Source organism: Dendrobates tinctorius, unplaced genomic scaffold (genome assembly GCF_039654945.1).
Source record: "Dendrobates tinctorius isolate UK_male_01 unplaced genomic scaffold, ASM3965494v1 ptg000042l, whole genome shotgun sequence".
Classification (NCBI taxonomy): Eukaryota; Metazoa; Chordata; class Amphibia; order Anura; family Dendrobatidae; genus Dendrobates; species Dendrobates tinctorius.
This window is the reverse complement of record NW_027361710.1, coordinates 5,953,732-5,975,431: the sequence shown is the minus strand read 5'-3', so window position 1 is coordinate 5,975,431 and position 21,700 is coordinate 5,953,732. Positions and strand designations below refer to the sequence as shown.

General features: G+C 44.1%; 1 protein-coding gene across 1 annotated transcript in view; it reads left to right on the top strand.

The window, feature by feature from the left end:
* SLC16A1 (solute carrier family 16 member 1) overlaps positions 1-21,334 on the top strand; it is a 39,836-nt gene extending 18,502 nt beyond the window's left edge. The window contains exons 3-5 of the mRNA XM_073575116.1: positions 13,902-14,045; positions 14,823-15,683; positions 17,620-21,334. Of these exons, the coding sequence (XP_073431217.1) occupies positions 13,902-14,045; positions 14,823-15,683; positions 17,620-17,876 (1,262 nt within the window). The 3' untranslated portion in view covers positions 17,877-21,334. The remainder of the gene's footprint in view (positions 1-13,901; positions 14,046-14,822; positions 15,684-17,619) is intronic.
* The last annotated feature ends 366 nt before the right edge of the window (positions 21,335-21,700 follow it).

Sequence of the window (21,700 nt, the reverse complement as noted above, 5' to 3'; positions counted from 1 at the left end):
TAGCATAGTGTTGATTTTGCAGTATTTTAAAATGGCTACTTCTGACAACAATTTTCCGTATACGCAATAAAAGTGCTATGAAAGGCTGCAGGGATGGAAAAGAGTCTTGCTGCAAGGTAGTTTAATGAAGGTTCTTTTATTCAAGCTTGTTTCAACTATATACTGTATCTGTGTCTTTTAAGTTCTGAAAAACGCACAGACCCTGTTTTCCTAAAAACAAAAAAAAATCACCGGTATGGCGTTAAACTGTGTCGTCTGAATAAAATAACCTTAATTGAATTACCTTGCAACAAGGGACACTTTTCCATCGACACTGTCAATCTCCAAGGTGGGTCCATCCTTTCCTTCCTCTTGTCAAGAGTTCCAGGGCAGACACCCTTCCCAAAGGGGGGGGTTCCTCAGCCATACGCCCAGTGGAGCGGGAGCTCCAGGCTTGGAGCCGCTTCCCTCCCAGTGAGGGCTCTCGGCGTCCACCGGCAGACCGCAGCCGCATACTTCACTTCCGGACGCGGAAGAAGAACTTTCGGATGTGTTCCAGGCTGGAACGCAGTGTGTGCCAGAGATCAGGGGTGACGTCAGTAAGCCGGTATGCAGCCCAGATGATGCCGGACTGGGGAAGACAAGGTAGGAAAAAAAAAGCTGCCTTGATTGGTAGGAGGCTGTGACAGAGAGAACCTCTGTATCAGCATGGAGGACCCTGTAAAGATTGTCGTACCCTCCGAATCACCAATGATTGTGAGTAGCCTTAAAGGCGGGGGTACTAGAACCAGGATTCCACGGGTTAGTAAAACGGTCCTGTATTTTGCATTAGGACATACCAGCCATGATGACACCTGCGCCCAAGAGGACTGGCAATCCCTCTGGGAAATCCAGGAAGTGCGCCATCTGTAATAGCAACTATCAGATGCATGGGCTAAACGGCTATGTGAAGTATGCATCCTTAAAGTCATCAAGGACGAATAGTCTTTTCTGACGGAAATGCGCACCATGGTTGGAGAGGAGGTCCCGGCTTCCATCTCAGACCTCTTACCAGTCCAATCACCCCAACAGGGTCCCCGTCCCAAGAGACCTATATGGAAAATGGATCAATCCTCAGAAGATGAGGACCAGTCCATAAGCTTGGACTTTGAGGAAGAAGGGGAGATTACCTCGGAACCTCCTGAGGTGGGTAAGAGGTACCTCTTCATTTCAGATGACACAGACGAACTGCTGCGGGCTGTTAGGAACACAATGCAGATAGAGGAATTCCAGAAACCTCAGTCAGTACAGGACGAGATGTTTGAGGGCCTGAGGTCACAAATACATTTCCTGTAAACGACTACATCCGGGCAATAATTATGGCGGAGTGGGTGGACGCCGAGAAGCGTTTAGTCATTCCTCGGGATTTGAGGCTCCGTCTACCATTTGACCCACATGATATAAAGACCTGGGATGAGATTCCAAAAATTGACGTTTCGGTGGCCAGAGTGTACAAAAAAGACTTCAATCCCCTTAGAAAATTTGTCAAGCCTCAGGGAGCCTATGGACAGGAAAGTGGATGGACTCCTTATAAGGGCTTGGGAGACGGCAGCGGCAATCGTGAAAACTAATATTGCTGCTGCGTCAGTGGCCAGATCCATGCACTTATGGACCGACCAGCTGGAGGATCAGTTAAGAGGGAAAACTTCTAGGAATATCATGTTAGAAAGTCTTCCCCTGTTAAAACTTGCCACTGGGTTCTTGGCAGATGCCTCAGCAGAATTTGTGCGGTTTTCTGCCTGTTATAACTCTCTATCCAACGCAGCTCATAGAGCCATATGGCTGAAGACCTGGTCGGGTAATTGCCAGTCCAAGAATAAGCTGTGTGCCATACCATTTTCAGGTTTAAGGATGTTTGGGCCAGTTCTAGATAATATACTAGAAAATGCCAATGACAAGAAGAAAGGGTTTCCTGAGGAAAAAACTAGGAGATACTACCCCTTTCTCCAGTCACCTTCCAAGACAGCAACATCGGAGGATGTCTCTCTGCCCTAATAGGGAACAGGAACACAAAAGTTAAATACCCCTCCCCATGCTGCAACCACCAGTGTTTTGTTTTCCTGTCCCCTATGGATCATGAAGAGGTCTCTGATGGTGCTGCCGTGGCCGGCGAGCGGGGCAACCCACGTTACCTTATAAAAAAAAATGCCGAGCAGCTAAGGTCGGGGGCTCTGCTCTCCTCCTGTGGCTCCTCCCGTCTGTGCACTAGCGGGACTCGGGATCTTCCGGCCTCTCCTGCGCCCCCCGAGGGGGGTAAAGCCGGGACGGTGATGTGCAGCTGGGGTCCTCCAGTAGCTCCCTGGCATCCTCCTTCCCCCGTGCTGCTGACCTGGGGAGCTTGCTCGTACTGGAAGTGACGCGACTGCACCTCCAGTTTATCCCTATGCGTTCCACGCTGGAACGCACGCGTGCGCCTGCCGGCGCCTGCACACCCGGATCGGTGGCCACTCCATGGGGCGTACCTGTGGCGGTTTCCTCCCACTGGGCCAGGTGGGGAGGAGGAGTACAACATCACTCTGGACCCTCGATTGCTTTAAATCCTAGCAGAGGGATCCGCCACATCAGACATTCTGTCTGACGCTGACTGTGGACAGACTGACGTGGATGGCGACAAACCCTCCTTCTCTGTGTCTGCAGAGCCCAGCATTCCCCCTCCTACTGTAAGTAGCGGGTGTTCGCCCTTGCTTTCCAGAATTATACCTACAGTGGCTTTAGTATACCTTCTCTCTCTTACTAGGGAGAAAAAGTCTATGATCCTAAGAAGCCCAGCCGCAAATGTAAGATGTGCGCTGCCAGGCTCCCCTCCACATAGGAAAAAGCTCTGCCAGCCCTGTACAGATGAGGTGCTATGTTCTGAGCAGCCCTCTCTCCTGGATAGCACCAGAACCCTCATAAAACAAAAGTTCAGTCCTCTATGGCTACCTTCTCTCAAACCCCAGTACCACAACCACCTCCTTCTAGAAAAAGGAAGAGGGCCCCGGTAGACTCTGACTCAGACTCGGGCGAGGTTCATTCCTCAGGTTCGGAGGACATTTGGGAGAATGAGGGTTCCACTTCCACCGCTAAATCAGGGAACATAAAATATTTCGCTTCCGAGGTTATGGAAGAACTGATCAGCATGGTGCAAAGCACTGTGGGGGCTGAGGAAGAGGAAGTAAAATACTCTATTCCGGACGAGATGTTTGGGGGGCTAAAACCCAAAGATCAAAAGGAGTTTCCTGTGCACAAAAATGTACAGAATCTTATTCTCCACGAATGGGGCCTCCCTGAAAAAGTTCTTAGCGTTCCCTCAGAGCTGATAAAACAGATTCCCCCTAAACAGGGATAGCACCTTATGGGAAATCCCAAAACTAGATGTACAGGTGTCCAGGGTAGCCAAAAAGACAGCACTTCCCTTTGAAGACTCTTCCCAGCTCAAAGATCCTATGGATCGAAAAATTGAGAGCTTGTTGAAGTCCTGGGACACCTCTACCAATCTGCTTACAACAAACACAGCCTCAACGTGCGTCACCAGATCCCTATTCCTATGGCTACATACACTGGAGGATCATCTTACACAGGGCACCTCAAGAGAGGAAATGCTTGACTCCCTTCCCCTCATTCAGAAGGCAACGGGTGTTCCTAGCCGACGCCTCTGCTGAGTCCGGGTGGCAGCGAGATCCACCATCCTCTCCAACTCATCTAGGAGAGCACTGTGTCTGAAATCATGGTGGGGTGGCGACTTTACCTCCAAGTCCAGGCTATGTGCTATTCCCTTCCAGGGCCACTATGTGTTAGGTCTGGTCCTGGACGATATCCTAGACAAGGCTACAGATAAGAAATCTCTTCCCGAACACAAAAATAAAAAAACAAAACATTTTTTCGACCCTCCCATGACCAACCCTCTCAGAAGAGAGTTTAAGGGAAAATGGGGAGATGGCAGGGGAGGCAAGTGCAAGAACATCCTTGTCCCACACCAACAACAAACCCCAGACAAACAATGACACCGCTCCGGTCGGGGGTTGACTCTTGCTTTTTCTCACCCAGTGGCAGTCCATCTCCACAAACCAATGGGTCCTCTGTACCATACGAGATGGACTGAGGATAGAATCCGAGAGTCCTCCCCCACAATGCATGAGGGTTACAAACCAATGGGTCCTCTGTACCTTACGAGATGGACTGAGGATAGAATTCGAGAGTCCTCCCCCACAATGCCTGAGGGTTACCTCTCTACAATCACCATATCTCCAAAACTCCCTGCTAAAAGACGTACAAGACCTCCTTCGTACAAAAGTGATCTCCCGAGTGCCAAAACAGGAGAGAGGAAGAGTCTTTACTCGTCTGTTTTTGGTAACAAAACCTTTGGGGAAAAAACAGGTTCATCATAAATCTGAAACCCTTAAACGAAGCAGTCCGAGACAGACGATTCAAAATGGAATCAGTCAGGTCTGCAATCCCGCTCATCGGACGGAATTGGGTGATGGATACAGTGGATCTGAGGGGGTGCATATTTTCTTGTGCCAATCCATCTGGAGCACAGGAAGTTCCTCAGATTTGCAGTCTCTCTCTCGGTCATCAGATCAGCCATTTCCAATTCAACGTCCTACCCTTTGGCATTTCATCGGCACCGTTGGTATTTACCAAAATCATGGCGGAAGCAGTGATCTTCCGCATTATCCCATATCTGGTCGACTTTCTTATCGCACCGTCTATCCCTCGTCTGAACATGGACGTGGCAAAGACCCTGGAAATATTGAAATCCCTGGGTTGGACCCCGAACCTGGAAAAATAAGATATTCACCCTTCCACAAGGAAGAAGTTTCAGGGGGTTCTTTTGGACTCAGAGAAAAGGACATCCTTTCTACCCAGGGATCATCAGGTCGACCTTGTCCGCAGGATAACCAGATTCAGGGACCAGAGGTCACCAACCTTGAGAGTCAATGTCTGTCCTAGGATCTCTGACTGTATCAATCCAGGCGGTCTCCTGGGCTCAGGCCCATAGAAGAGTCCTACAAACGCACGTACTCCTATACTCCAGAAGACGTCAAAATCCACTGACCAAGAGGATCCCACTGACCAAGAGGATCCCACTTCCCGGACATGTGAAATCAGCCCTGTGGTGGTGGTTGAACTACCAAAAATCTTCAGAAGGGGGTCAGCTGGGACCAGCTTCCCCTGAAAACACTCCGTTCAGATGCCAGTCGATGGGGTTGGGGTGCATTAGTAGAGGGATCCTACTTCCAGGGACGGTGGCCCCCAAACATCAGCACCAGCTCCTCAAATCTGAGAGCTAAAGGCTGTAGAGGAGGTGCTAAAAGCCGCATCAGCGCTGATTCAAAATCACCACGTCTGTGTCTATTTGGACAACATGACCACAGTGGCCTTCCTCCAACACCAAGGAGGCACGAGATACGCCGGTCTAAAAATGGCATCCAGGATTTTTTCCTGGGCAGAAAAACACCTATTATCGATTACAGCAGTATTTCTGAAGGGATCAGACAATATCCAGGCAGACTTCCTCAGCAGGAAAGACATCCATCCAGGGGAGTGGTGCCTGGACCAAGCCGTCTTCTCGTCCCTGACCTCAAGATGGGGGACTCCCGAGAAAGTGAAGACATTCTTCTCTCTCCGTCACGTAGATGGTGCACAGGGAGTCGATGCCTTCTCCCAACTGTGGGATTTCGATCTCGCATATGCGTTTCCACCCATACCGATGCTGGAAAACAACATTACAAAAGATTCGGGAAGACCGAGTTCCCACAATCTTAATCGTCTCCCTGTGGCCAGGGAGGAGCTGGTACAGTGCTCTACTAGACATGGCTCAATATGACCCCTGGCTTCTACCTCAAAAAGTCGACATTCTTCACCAGGGTCCCATACTACACCTGGATCCACGCAAATTGAACCTGGCAGCCTGCTTAAGGAGGCTGAAATCCTGAGAGCCAAAGGGCTTGCAGATAAAGTAATCCAAACCCTCCAGAAAATTATAAAGCCAATAACCAATGCCATCTACACCAAGGTCTGGAAAAGATTTTCATCTTGGTGTTTCTCAAACACCCCCAATCCCTTTCATGACAATATAGCGCATATCTTAGACTTTTTACAAAAGGGTCTAGAAATGGGGCTCACACCTAGTACACTGAAGGTACAAGTATCAGCCCTTAGTACCTTTTTTGATGTAGACTTAGCCGGCCACCGCTGGATCAAATGCTTTGACTATGGCTGCAAGGATTCATCATAGGCTTTGTAGTCGGGTCCCTCCCTGGGATCTGAAAATAGTTCTTAAGTCTAACCCGTGATCCATTTGAACCTCTTACTTGCATGACCTTAAAGAACCTGTCCCTCAAAACTATATTTTTAGTTGCGATCACTACAGCTAGGTGCATAGAATTGCAGGCCCTGTCAATACAGGAACCCTATCTGACAATCACTTCTGACAGTTTTATCCTGAAATTAGATCACTCCTTTATGCCCAAAGTGGTCTCAAATTTTCAGAGACCAGGATATTGTACTACCCTCATTCTGCCCAAACCCTTCCAACCCTAAGGAGGAAGCCTTCCACACCCTCGACGTCCACATGGTGGTTCTTTTTTACCTCCAATAGACTGAAGCCTGGCGGATCGACCAGAATCTATTCATCCAGTTTTCGGGACGAAAGAAGCAAAAAGGCGGCAAAAAATACTATTGCTAACTGGATCAGACAAGCTATCTGCCTGGTGTACTCATCACAGAATCTGGCTCTACCCGTGTGGTTGCTACATCATGGGCAGAGAGAAGGAATGCATCTTCAGAGCAGATATGCAGAGCCGCTACCTGGTCATCTGTTCACACGTTCACCAGACATTACAGGCTAAATTTCAATAGGGCTTTAACATTTGGCAGACGAGTTCTGCAGGCCGTGGTCCCTCCCTAAAGAAATTAGTTGTTGGGATTACTCCGATGTTGCTGTCGTGGAAGGTGACTAGAGAAAATAGAATGTCTTACTCGTAATTCTGTTTCTAGGAACCTTTCACGACAGCACTAATTTCCCTCCCCTATATGATGTTCTTATTGGATGATTCCTGCACTTTGGTGGTAACTATACATGCTATTGTGTCCAGGATAACACTGGTGGTTGCAGGAAGGGGTGAGGTATTTAACCTCTTTGTGTTCCTGTCCCCTATTAGAGCGGGGAGACATCCTCCGATGTTGCGGTCGTGGAAGGTTCCTAGAAATTGAATTACCAGTAAGACTAATTCTATTTTCAGAGGACCCGCCCCTCCCAGAGGTAAAAGTAGATCCCCACCCTCACGCTTTGGGTCTGGTTCAAAGAGCAGGAGACAATGACAACATGTCGGTAGGGGGTCGCCTCGGGAAATTCGTAGGTTCATGGAGACTCGTCTCCCAAAAGCAGTGGGTCATAAACACTATTTCTCAGGGCTAAACCTTGGAATTTGTCAGACACCCCCCTCCCCCCAGCAAGGTTTGCTGTGACAAATCCCCGATCCAGAACAGTCGCCTCCCCTATATGGACAGATGTAAAAAGACCTCTTAAAAGCAGGAGTGGTTTCCCCAACAAGAAGTAAGGGACATATTCAACGCTGTTCACAATAACAAAAAAAAAAAAAATCATACAATATCATCATGGATAATCATACAAGAGGTTCAGAACGGAGTCTCTAAAGACCACCATTCCCCTCATAGACAAGAACACAGTGATGTGCACAATAGGCCTAAAAAGCGCATACTACCATGTTCCGGTTCACCCGCGTTTTCAAAAATACCTACGGTTCGCCCTAAAGATAAGGAACAGGTGCTACCACTTCCAGTTTTGCACTCTTCCTTTCGGTCTCATTAAGCTCCTTGGGTATTTACAAAGCTGATCGCTGAGATCGTGGTCTACTTGAGACAGAGGGACATGGTTATTGTTCCATCTTTGGATGATTTTTTTTTTTTCATTTACTGATATCTGGTTCAGAAGCAGAACTAGAAGAGCAGCTCAGTCTAGTGATCTCTACTTTAGCAGGCTTAGGTTGGCTCCTAAACCGAGAAAAATCAGACCTTCTAGAACCAGAAAGAAGTTTCTAGGGGTTATTCTGGATTCCAGACAGAGTCTCGCTTTTACCCGAAGAGAAGCAAGAGGCGGTGAAGAACAAGATCCAGCTACTCCTTCAGAATCGGGTTTCCATAAGGACGGCAATGAGTCTTGGGAACACTACCAACCTGCATATCGTGTGTTCGTTGGGGTCAGTTCCACACATAGGGACTACAGAGAGGGATCCTTTCATCCTGGGACAGAAGCCAGACGTCTTTGGACAAAGAGATCCGTCTATGCCCGGCATTAAAATCGTCACTAAGATGGTGGACCGTTTCCAGGAATATCATGCAGGGAGTTCTTTGGATAATGTCGCCTTGCATAACGATCATCACGGATGCAAGGAAGGATGTGGAGCCCATCTAGAAGGAAAGTATTTCCAGGGAATTTGATCTCCAGACATCAGGATCCAGTCCTCAAACTTCAGTGAGTTACAGGTAGTATGGGAGACCCGAAGCGGAATCAGACCTGCTTGCAAGGTCGGCATATAAAGATTGTCATACAACATGACGGCGGTGTCGTTTCTCTGTCACCAAGGAGGCCCAAGATACTGGGCTCTTCAAGATCCGTCTGCAAAGATATTTGCCTGGGCAGAGAAGTCTGGTCAGTATCTGCAGTACATCTACAGGGACTCAGGAACACAGTTGCCAATTTTCTGAGCAGATGGAAGATCCTACCCACTGAGTGGGACCTAAGTGGAGAGATATTCAGTTATGTGTCAGTGGGTAACCCCCCATCTGGACCTCTTCGCAACCAGAAGGAACACCAAAGTCCGAAGGCTTTACTCCCTCAATCCGGCAGACAACCTGGAAGGGATCGATGCCTTAAACCAGGTATTTTGAAAGAGCTCCTGTATGCCTTTTCCCCCATTGCCATGATCCCAAGAGTCCTCAGGAAGATCCAGGAGGAGAGAGATTTGGTGATGCTGAATTCCCTTGCTGAGGATGATGTCCTGGGGAGATCCGATCCTGCTAATACAGAGAGACCTGCTTTCTCAGGGACCAGTTCTTCATCCAGATCTGATGTCCAGTTAGCATGGATAATGAAAGGAAGATCTTAAGAGCTAATGGTCGCTCCGACCTGGTGATTTCCACGATCCAGGCCAGTCGTAAACCTGTGACCTGCGCAATTTACCATAAGATCTGGAAGAGGTTTTGTCTGGAATGTGGTAGCTCTTTCAAAGACTCTTCCCGGCCTGACATCCCAAAGATCCTGGGTTTTCTCCAGGCAGGATTTAATAAAGGGTTAAAAGCCAAGCATTCTGAAGATAGCAGCCCTGAGTATTTTCTTATATTCCCCCCCCCCCCCCGGCATCTCACCCACGGGTGGTACATTTTTCTAGAGCCACTCGGAAATTAAGGCCCACAATAAGGGGATCAGTTCCTCTGTGGGATTTAAATCTAGTCCTCAACTAGGCTAGGCCGTCATTCACTATCTGGAAGCTACTCATGAGTGGAGACGGGACACTAATCTATTTGTCCAGTATGGGGGAAAATAAGGGGGGGGGGGGAAGCATCAAAATCTTCTTTAGCTAGATGAATAATAGCCATCATCTTCCTAGTATATGAGGCCGAGAAATTGCCCGTTCCTGAAGGACTCAGAGCCCATTCCACCAGAGCTGTAGCAACATCATGGGCCGAAAGAGTAGATCAGATTTGTAGTGCAGCTACATGGCCTAGCTTAAACACATTTTGTAGATATTATAAGCTAGATACCTTAGCGGCTAGCCAGATGGCCTTCGGCCGAAAGGTTCTGCAGGCAGTAGTCCCACCCTAGAGATAGAGTACTTTGGTATTCTCCATGGTGCTGTCAGGGAGGACGTCCTGGAAAATGGGGATTAGACCTACCGGTAATATTGTTTCCTGGAGTCCATCCTGACATCACTGGTAATTCCCTCCTTTAAATTTTGTATTGGTGATGATTAACTTGTACAGAATTTCAATAAATAAATACATGCTACAGGATGGTGGGGAAGGAAACATAGGCCCTGATTCATCATTTGTGTAGGGTGTATTTTTTTTCTTCTGGTCTTGAACTGCCTTTGCTTGTTTTGACGGCAAAAGCTGCTATTATAGATGTGAACTTCATTGCATCTACTCTCGAATATTTTAAAGAAGATAACGGCCAGGCGTCACAAAATAGTGTGTGGTGCAATGAAGGCTTGTTTGAGGGGAGCCCTGATACAGGCCATTAATAGATCTAAAACCAAGACGAAGCAGTTTGGAGAGTTTCTACATGGTAGAGTTAGATCTAGAGAGGAGAAATTTGTCCCGTCTGGCATAAAGGAAGATCTGATGGTATGGAGGGAGGCACAGAAGGCATACAGCTCTCATGTCAAGGAAAGTAGAGGAGAAAGTTGCACTTTTAGCTGATGACACCTTATTATTTTTGGCCATAGTTTCAGATTGACTGCCGCAATGGAGGTGATTGAAAAATTGGGAAATTGTTCTGGCTTGGTGATAAACTGGAAGAAAACGTTTTTTTTTTTTTTACTCCCATTAGATAATGTAGATAATAATGCACCCCATTATATTGGCTCAGGCTTACAAGTGGTCTCTATATTTAAGTACTTGGACATTAACATAATGGATAGAGTGAATGACTGAGGGGTTAAATCTCAACCCATTACTAATGAAGTTTTAAAGTAAACTAGATGCCCGGTCCAGATTGCCAAGATCAGTAGTGGGTCGTGCTAACCTGGTCAAGATCTGGGTGCCACAGTTATTGTATGTCCTACACAATTCCCCCAATCTGGTTAACACACAGATGTTTTTGTCAAGGTTAATCTTGAGGTTAGAGATTTAATATGGGGAAGACAACCCCTCCTTCCCCAATAAGGCTGGAATTACTGCAGAGATATAAGTGGGTGGCCTTCCAGTCCCAAACCCGTGGGTTTATTATGACCACTCAACTCCAACATATTCAGGGGTGGGATGATCGTGGAGGTGGAGGGGCTCAGCGTCTTGTTCCAGCACCATCTTCAGTCAGATAAACTTGTGCGCCTCCAACGCTTCATAAAGCTTAAGACTTCTGTAGTTTAAATTCCAACTGTACTACTAATTCACAAATTTTGGTGGATGGTGAAAAAAGTACAAGGTATATGCAGGATTTCACAACTTACATCGCTGTGGGAGATCCCATGGCTTACAAATCTGTACCAATTAGTAGGGTTTAAAACTTTGAGTTCAAAGGGACTGAACAGATTCAACCATGTGTTAGTGGGCGATTCGATTTAAGGAATTTTCACAACTGCAAAATGAATTTGGACTACCCCACACTGCATTTCATAAGTACCTCCAATTGCAGCATTCATATCGGGTCTCACTCTAGATACTGGTGTGCCTCAAAATATAATACAGATGATAGCCTACTTGCATAGTTCCTGTGGGTTGCTTTCATTTCTTTATATTATGTTGGATTATGTTCGATTACCCTGTGCGTTTAAGGGAAAAATGGGAGGCTGTGATGGGTCCTATCGAAGAAAGCCATTGGCATGAGATTTTGGAAAGCGTTGCACAATTGTCCCTAACGAATCCCATAGATAACCCAAATATGTGATGCACCAGGTGTATAAGATAGATGCCTCAATTACTATACAACATTGGGTGTCGGTCAAGTCCTATTTGTGCTAGATGCAAAACTCACACTCAGCAGATATGAAACTGGTATCCTGGGAAGGAGTATTTCCTTTTTTAATAGTTTAAGTCAATGTAGAATTTTAACCCTTTGTGCGCCTACCGGGAAATGTCGAGGATTTGAATACTGATGAATATGGAAAATGGCAGTGTCACGCATGTTGTATATGGCAAGAAAATTAATAGTCCAGAACTGGATGTCTGATCAGGCGCCTTCGGTATCAGAATTTATAAACAAAATTAATTGGCTCTTAAGTATGGAGAAGGGCATTTATCTAAAATAAAAAAAAGTGGCACAATCTCTAAATTTGATAAACTGCGATACATGTATTGGTGTCTAGAAAATTGCAAATATTCCATTTAGGTCTGTTCTGATTAATGCACTTAACCGTTCTCATAATATGCTAAATTAAAAAAAAAATGCCCCCCCCCCCCCAGTCTAAAAATAGAAGCCTACATCTGCCCAGAAAAGGCACATCTATTAGATGCACCAATTCTGGTGCTTTGCCCAGCTCTTCCCACTTGTCCTGTGACAGTGGGAAGTGGGGTTCTATTTGTGGGGTTGTCACCTTCTGTATTGTCATCAAGCCCATGGCTTAGCAATGGACAGGCATCTGAACTGCGGTGACCCCGGTGAGATCACCGCTAGCACAGTGAGTCTCACGGTGCAGAGGTGAGTTCACCAGGAGAAATTTCTCTCTTCTCCTGGTGACCTCAAAGATCAGCGCTGCACTGAGACTTTTTATCATGGCAAACACTGGATGTGTGGGGCCCGGAGACGACTTTTTTTTTTTTTTTTGCTGTTCGGCCGAACCTGCTCATACAGGGGTCCGCCTATCACTACCTAAGATGAATGTTGTTAATGTGATTATCACTACCTAAGATGAATGTTGTTAATGTGATTTAGCATATAACTATTTACCCATAGAAAACTTTCTCATTGTGAAAAACCAGGAAACATTCCATGTATTTGTTTTTTTTTTTTTTAGTTTAAGGGTGGTGTATGTTGTAGGGGTGGGGACTATGTTCTTTAAATGATTCTAATGTTTGAAAAATTATCCAAAACAAATAAAACATTTGATTAGAAAAAAAAAAATTGCCAAGTTACAAATTGTGCACTCTGAAATATACTTCAAGTGAAATTGCAATTGATCACCTGGAATTAAAGTCCGTCCACAAATCTAGGGAAAAAAAAGTAAATACAATAGCACATATAAAATAGGATTGAGGGCAAAGAAAAATAAAAAGGCCAAAACTAGACAAACGGGCACAAAGGCAATGATGAATCGGGGCCTTAGTGTCTGTTACTATTATCTGCTTTTAATAAAAATAGTTAATTTAATTCCCTTAAATGAACAAGTACGGTATATGAACATTTTCATGTTAATTGCTGTTAAAGTGCCTAGTTGGGATTAAGGGTCCCGTCACACATAGTGATCTCGCTAGCGAGATCGCTGCTGAGTCACTAGTTTTATGACGCAACAGCGATCTCACCAGCTAGATCGCTGTGTACGACAGCGATCAGCCCCCCTGCCGGTATCGCTGATTGTTGATGGAAAGCCCTGGACATTTTTGGGGTTGCTGGTCTCCCGCTGGCCAGCACGCATCGCTGCGTGTGACAGGTGGGAGACCAGCGAGCAGGAGCTGGTAACTAAGGTATACATCGGGTTTCTAAGGGGGCGCGCTGTGCCTAGAAACCCGATGTGTACCTTAGTTACCAGTGCGCTGATGCAGGGAGCTGGTAACCAAGGTACACATCGGGTTTCTAAGTGACGCACGCCCCTTAGAAACCCGATGTGTACCTTAGTTACCAGCTCCCTGCATCAGCACACTGGTAACTAAAGTACACAGCGACGCCGTGCGCTCGGCGTCGCTGGTGAAGCTGCCTGTTTGACAGCTCACCAGCGATCATGTAGCGACTCACCAGTGATCCTGACACGTTGATATCGTTATCGGGATCGCTGGTGAGTCGCTTTGTGTGACGGGGCCTTAACCCTTTATCACAACTATTATCTGTGTGAACACTGCCCAGTGTCCGATGTTGCACTACAACAATCACTAATCAATCATTTTTCATGAATCTTGTTTGCATTACTTTCTGTTTACTTGTTTTCTTTCATGTGCTAAAAGTTGCTCTTAATGTTTTATAAAAGAATGTAACTTTTTTTTTTTTCCCCACCTCCCTCATTTCTCAGGTCCCATAAGCAGCGTTTTGGTGAACAAATATGGAAGCCGACCTATCATGATTGGTGGTGGCCTTCTTGCAGGCATTGGTTTAATCGCAGCCTCATTTTGTAATACTGTGAGCCAGTTATACTTTTGCATTGGTGTTATTGGTGGTAAGTGTTTTTTGTTTTATGCAAGCTGACTATATGCATTCTCTGAAGAATTCAAGGGTCTAATATTAGAATGTTTCACGTGGCAAGATATTAGCTTGTGCCCTTCTAGGAGTATTACTCTTGAGCTTTTATGTTACACACATGCGCTCGTAGCGGTCTAGGAGTCCATGTAATGTAGTATTTTATGCTAATTATTCTCCTTTCCAAAGTTTTTTTTTTTTTTTTTTTCTTTTTTCACCTATTACATCTTGACAGAGACCTCCCTTCACAAATGACATCCTCCAAGCAAACACGTTTATTATCCAGCTTTCAAAGTCTGCTGCACGTCACTATAATTTTGCAATTTTACAGATCAGATGTTTTTGTAAACCCTAAAATTCATTGAAATCATCAATGGTATTTATTTAATGAGCTCAGATACCCTCAACACTCCTCTTGCTGCTCCTGTTTTCATGCTTTCCTGGTCCTCACTGGTCTTTGTTGTATTCAACATGTCTCAAACAGCCAATATTTGGAACAGGCAGGTCACCACTGCTTTCATTGATTGCCAAACTGCCTGCCAAGCCAATGTTGAGATGGTGTCCAGAAGAAGAGACAAGGACCAAGTAGGCATCAGAACAGGAGGATTTGTAAGGATTTAGTGGGGGGAAGGGGGATTCCCAATTTTTAAGTGCCTTATTAAGAATAATTTGAAAGTTAGACATCAAAAAATGTAAAGAGTAATGCAATCAAAATTTTATATATATATAATTTTTTTTTTTTTTTTTTTGTCCACAGGATTTGGTCTGGCCTTTAACTTGAATCCAGCTCTAACAATGATTGGTAAATATTTCTTTAAGAAAAGACCAATAGCTAATGGACTTGCCATGGCAGGAAGCCCAGTATTTTTGTCAACATTGGCTCCAATGAATCAATACTTTTATAACATCTTTGGATGGAGAGGAAGCTTCTTGATCCTGGGTGGTCTTCTGCTGAATTGCTGTGTTGCTGGTTCTTTAATGCGTCCCATTGGACCAAAACCTGAGGACTTGAAAAAGAAAGTGACCAAGGAGGTTTTGGAAGAAGCAGGGAAATGCACCTCAAAGGATGATGGGGATGTTAATAAAGATCTAATTGATGGCAAGGCAAAAACAAAGCCAACCTTTTTTCAGACAATCAACAAATTTCTGGACTTTTCTCTTTTTACTCATCGGGGATTTCTGATTTACCTGTCTGGGCACACAATCATGTTCTTTGGACTTTTTGCACCTTTAGTCTTCCTTAGCAATTATGCAAAAAGCAAGCATATTTCAAATGAGTCTGCTGCCTTCTTGCTTTCTATCCTTGCTTTTGTTGATATGGTTGCAAGGCCATCCATGGGGCTGGTAGCCAATACAAAGTGGATCAGACCAAAAATTCAGTATTTCTTTGCCATTGCTGTGCTTCTCAATGGGATATGTCACCTTTTGGCTCCCATATCAACAAATTATTTAGGTTTTGCCTTATATGCTGCCTTTTTTGGATTTGCTTTTGGTTGGCTAAGCTCAGTCCTCTTTGAAACTTTGATGGACTTGGTTGGTGCACAGAGATTTTCCAGTGCTGTCGGATTGGTGACCATTGTGGAGTGCTGCCCTGTCCTCCTTGGACCACCCATTTTAGGTAAGGCTAATTGGAATATGATTGCTAGGTCTTCTATCAGTTGGCATTCTAAAGTGGATGACACCGAACATTAAGTCGAAAGAGGATGGCACATGACTGGTTCATCTTATTGACGGGGGTGCCATTCATAAGCCACCTCCTGTAATAACATCCGATCTTGAAAATGAACCATGAAGCAAACTATACCAAGCAATTGGCGATCCCGTGATACACTTATAACTGAAACTCACCAGATTTCTAAATGTAGCATTCTGTCAGACAATGGTATTTTGTCTCACTTAAAATTTTATATGTTAAGCAAAATATTTTAATGTAAACTACAATGTCTTTCAGATGTGAAGGTTGGTTTATATGGCATTTTGCTTTTCATACATTTTCTTATTGTCTTTTATAGCTTCTGTATTGATCACGTTTTTCAAGATGTACGCTTGTCGTTATCTAATAAAAACCTTCAGTATTTATACCCAAAAAGATAAAAGCTTGTACATTTAAAAATTACGGATACACTTTAAGCTGGCCATACACATTAGACAGTTGTCAACCGGACGTTTGGACGGCAGCCATCTCTCCTGTCTCTCGAAAGACGCAGGCGTTCTCGCTTGGCTGAGCGCTTTGGTGTTCTCTGAGAAAGCTGCAGGCTGGCCCTTCGGCCGGTGGCTTATCCCAGGAAGAAGAATGAGATTGGCAGTCTGAAATCTGACAAGGCACGATCAACATCTCTCCCTACAGTCAACTGGCCGGCACACCCCGATGCACATTAGACAATCAGCTGACACTGCCGATATTGGCTGGTTCAGCCGATTTTAAGTCTATGTATTGGGGCCCTTAGACTATTTTGCATATGTAACTGTAAGTGGACCTGCCTTTGTGCCAATTGCATGACTGGCATACATTATGTATGCACAAACTTAACAGGGAAGTTAGGATCCATTGTCTTCTCAGTCCCTAATTTACGAACTATCATGTAGCACATCTAATCTGGCCTTGCACATCCACTCTGATGGACCCGTTGCACCCACAGATTATTCCAATCAAATGATGGGCCATTTGTCAGTGATGACCATTTGCTTCACAGCCACTAGCACCCACTTGCTAGCAAATATCCTCTCAAATCTTATGTAATGGATTCCAACAAATGAAGAAACCCTAAGGGCACTGCATTGTTTTCAGATTAATATGTTAAGCAAAATATTTTAATGTAAACTACAATGTATTTCAGATGTGAAGGTTGTTTTATATGGCATTTTGCTTTTCATACATTTTCTTATTGTCTTTTATAGCTTCTGTATTGATCACGTTTTTCATTATAGATTATATATCATATATTCATTATTTGACTATAAGAAAATAAACTTGAGCATCACAGCAATGAGGCATATATACTTATATTGCATCTATCGCCAGCCACTGTGGGTAGAACAATCCTTTATCCAAAGGAAGCTGTACAGGGCTTGACTGGGAGATGCTGGTAGAGGCACAGGTTTATACGGCAAGAGATCGCACACTTAGATGATTGGGTTATATTCAACTTAAGCATTATACAGCTACCTTTTGGAAAAATGATTATTCTATCCACAGTGAGCGTAGATAGATGCAGTATAGGTATATGTGCCTCACTATTTTGATGTACACGTTTTGTAATTCAAGTACGTTATGAAGAATATATGCAGTTAAGCTGAAAATGGTGCAGTGTCCACGCGATTTCCTAATGATGGCAAGCAGACGTTTTGAAAATACTGATTAATTGATAAAGAAATTATACTAAATTCTATATAGCCCTACAGTATACAAAGAATAAGTTATTTGCTGGAATCAGAATATCACTTTTAAATCGCTTGCCATTACTAGATGCCTAGACTGGATTTTGTTCATATGGGCTGAGCTGTCAGTTCAGTCTACTGCTGACTAAAACCTTGTGTGATGTTTTGACTTCTAGGTAGACTGCACGATGTGTATGGAGACTACGAGTACACTTACCGAGCTTGTGGGATCGTGTTGATTGTTGCTTCCATCTACCTCTTTATTGGAATGACCATCCACTACAGACTTGTAGCAAGAGAGCAAAAAGCCGAAGAGAAAAAGAAGAGCCAGGAGGCAAATGGTGGGGAATCTGAACACAAAGTCAACAATGAACTCTCAGTCCTTCCTCAGAATTCTGATGAAGTGGTGAAAGAGGAGGAAAGTAACATATGAGACTGCTGGTTTTGCTGGACACAGTCACAGGACACTGATACTGCACAGTAGTCTCATGTTAGGATAGGATTTATTTTTAAGCCTTATTTGAAACTTTTTTTTTTTTTAGCCGATCTATGAAAAAAAACACAAAAAAAACAAACATTTCATCAGACAGAAACTAAACGTTGCAATTTTAATCCTTCAGTTGTCTGGACCGTTAACTTGTGCCTTATTAATGCTGTTGTTCACAAATCCATTTAACTTTTTTTTTTTTTTCCTCCAAAAGGAGCCTTCTGTAAACCATAGCATTTGTTTTTATTTTTTATATTTGACTTATGTGGCCATGGTCTTGCCACCCACCGGAAGGTTTTAATTAACAGGAACAATTGGAGAAAACTTAAGTTAACCCATATGCAACGCTTGGATTCTGTCTTCCAAGGACTACTTCCACTAGATAAGATGCTGCTACAATACATCAATCATTGGAAATAATCTCCAGGGTCTCGGCTGGCAGGTTTCTGAATGGATCATGGCAGAGGATCTAGCCTCTTATAAAAAAAATTTTTTTTAATGCCTTTGTTTTTTCTGTGGGGGGGATGTAGTGCTGGTTTCCAGTATTAATGACCGTGTGTAAAATCTTCCAGTAGCCGATAAGGCAGTCATGTTCTGCCCTATGAAAGTATTCCAAGCATTTTAATTAATGAGCTATTTAACACGTATCTTACGAATCAGTTCTTGATATATATATATTTTTTTTTATAACAATGTGCTACCAGAACAGTTTTAAAATCATGTCAAAATCTAACAAACATTGATTTCATAACAAGTGACTAGTAACTTGTATATTGTATTGTGACTGATGAAGTATAACTCTATTGTGAGCTGTATAACTTTAGGATAGAATTGCTTTTTCTCGTATAATCGAGGCAGCATTTTAAAAGGGGTATATGTGCCTGGTAACAGGACCGACAGCTAGTTGTATATTTTCACTTTGGGCTGCATAGACAGTAGTGTTCAGAAGTTCTGGGTGATAGGTTTTATTCCCTTGTGTGGTAACGAGTGGCAGATGGGTATCGGATGTAACAACAACAGTGTGCATGCAGTTTAATGTATGCTTCAAAACCAACATTCAATCAGCCCTAATATTTAGGGTGATGCCGATTTTACTTTAAAGTGGCAAATAAACATTAAAATGATCTATCCTGTCTACTACCCCCAATTTTTCTTTGCCAGTTACAAAATATATGGAATCTCCCCAGATACAGTCTAAAAGGATTGTAGAAAACTAAGAACATAGCCGTATCCCACCAGCAATGGCCCCACACATGTCGGAGTAATATTGGAATTGCAGCTCAGCCCATTTAAAGGGACTCTGTCAGCACATAATGACTAAAGCCCCCGTCACACTAAGCGACGCACCAGCTATCCCGACAACGATATGACCTCGTCAGGATCGCTGGTGTGTCGCTACATGATTGCTGGTAAGCTGTCAAACAGGCAGATCTCACCAGTGATCAGGACCAGCGACGACGCGGGTAACAAGCACGCGTGTCACTCGGTTACCTGATATCAGCGTGCTAACGCTGGGAGCTGATATCCAGGGTAAACAGCGGGTAACTAAGCGCTCGCGATGTTTAGTTAGTCTTAGTTTAGCCTTTCAGGTTACTTCAGGGGCTTATCTACAGCATTACAGAATGCTGTAGATAAGCCCCTGATGGCGGTGGCCACATCTCATATAGGAAAAATTAGGTGACAGATTCCTTTTAAATGATTGGCAGCTCACTGCAGCACAGAGCACCTCTGCTTGATTTGAACAGTCATTCTGTGCTGACAGATTCCCTTTTAAAGGGAGTCCGTCAACACCAACAACCCAAGCACAGGCACTTTGTGGACCCTTTTCGTGACCAAACTGTTCAGTGCACCTTTCCAAATACTTATTTTCCCCCTGTGAATCAACAACTGTCAGAGGGGGTGGAGATAGTTGGGACAGTTGGGCCACGTCAAGGTTGCACCCTAGTGCCCCTGTTTGGTTTGAAAAGTCATTGTCTATTGACTCCATTAAAGTTGGACAGGTTTAAGCTACAATACAATCCCACACAAATGTGGAAAAACTATTTTTTTTTTTTTTTTTTTAAGGTGTATTTTTATTTCCAATCCTATTTAATATTTAAAATGTAGTAATTTTGGTCTTCACAATTTCCTCTACTTCATTCCATGTCACTTTCTTAGGGGTGAGCTGTACTATTGGTTTTGCTTTTTTTTGTTCTTGCCTGTGACGTACAGTGCTCATTTGTGAATGCTACATGGAAGGGACCACAGACAGGTACAGGTATAGTGTGACCCCCATCATCAAATGGATCCCCTTATTGTCTATGCCAATAATATTGTGACAAATGCGGAAAGTGAAAATTAAGGCTAAATGCTGTTGCCATTTAATAATGGAGTTGACATTATGGTAACAAGCTTAAAAAGCCCCACTCTATTTTGTTTGTTTTTCCCCAATTTGTTAACGATCAGTAAAGTTTGTTCTGGGTGTTCAATAAAATGCTTACCAGCTGCGGTCTTCTGCCACTTCCAGCACTGTTCCAGTTTTCTCCCTGGATTATGTGACAGTTGTTGTGACCTTGACCACCCTACTGACATGTCGTTCCTGTGTGTGACCGGAAGTCACTTTTTCAAGCCTTTAGCCTAATGTCGATTGGACCCACCAATATTGATGGATTCGACCAACCTTATGTATATGGGGGGCACCGGCTGATTAATGGTTAAGGGAGATGTCGATCGCATTGTTTTGCCGGAGATAAGCTGTCTGGCATGTCAGCCGGTGGGGGCTCTCGGGTCACAGGAGCGCTCAGCTGAACAAGTGCTCCTGTGCATTTGAGAGTCTGCTGAGATGCCGTTGCGCAAAATAATCGTCGGAAGTGTTTGCCTGACAGTCATCTATGTTCGGCTTTAGTGTGTTTTGAAGCTCTTGTAGACTAAAATTAGGAAAAGAAACTGACTGTGTGATCTGGCAACAAATGTCTGCAGTAACATGATTGAAGAGACGGTCCCGAGCTACGCTGCAAACGGCAGATGACGGCAACTGGTATGTATTTCAATGCACGCTGAACATACTTTACTGATGGCTAACAAATAATGAAATGGGAGAAAAAATGGTAGCGTGGGGCTTTAATTCCCTACCTCCTATCACTTAACCTGGCCAGCTGGCTTGTACTATTGCTACCTCTATCTTTTTAGTGATCTGCTAGTGTCTTGTATAGTAATAGTATTGATAAAGTCACCAACATATTTATGCAAAACCCTCCTCTCCGTAATAAAAGCAATCTGCCGCTTCATGCAGTTTGGCTTATTAAAGGATCATTTGTGGCAACCACTGCCAGAAAAACAGTTGACAACCCGGATAATGCGTTTTGGGCCCATAAGATTGATGTACTGTGTGTAACTTGTTCTCAAATAAAAGTTTTTAATTTTCATTCAGTTTTCAATAATTTGAAATTTAGATTCGTCTATCTTCTAAGCATAAATGTCAGATTCGGATTACTAAGGAGCAAACTTTTTTCAATTATTACAGAACTACTTTTTCTGCCATATGACACTTTGGACTTTGGCGTATATAAGGCCTTTGTACTGTTGTGCACAGCTTTTCTCGTCTTAAGGGCCTGTCACACTAAGCGATATCGCTAGCAATATCGCTGTAACGTCACTGGTTTTTGTGACGTAGCAGCGATATTGCTAGCAATATCGCTATGTCTGATACTTACCTCCGACCGGCGGCCCCGCTGGTTATCTCTGATCGCACGAGAACGTCCTGGGCCGTTTCTCGTCTTCAGCTTCCTGCT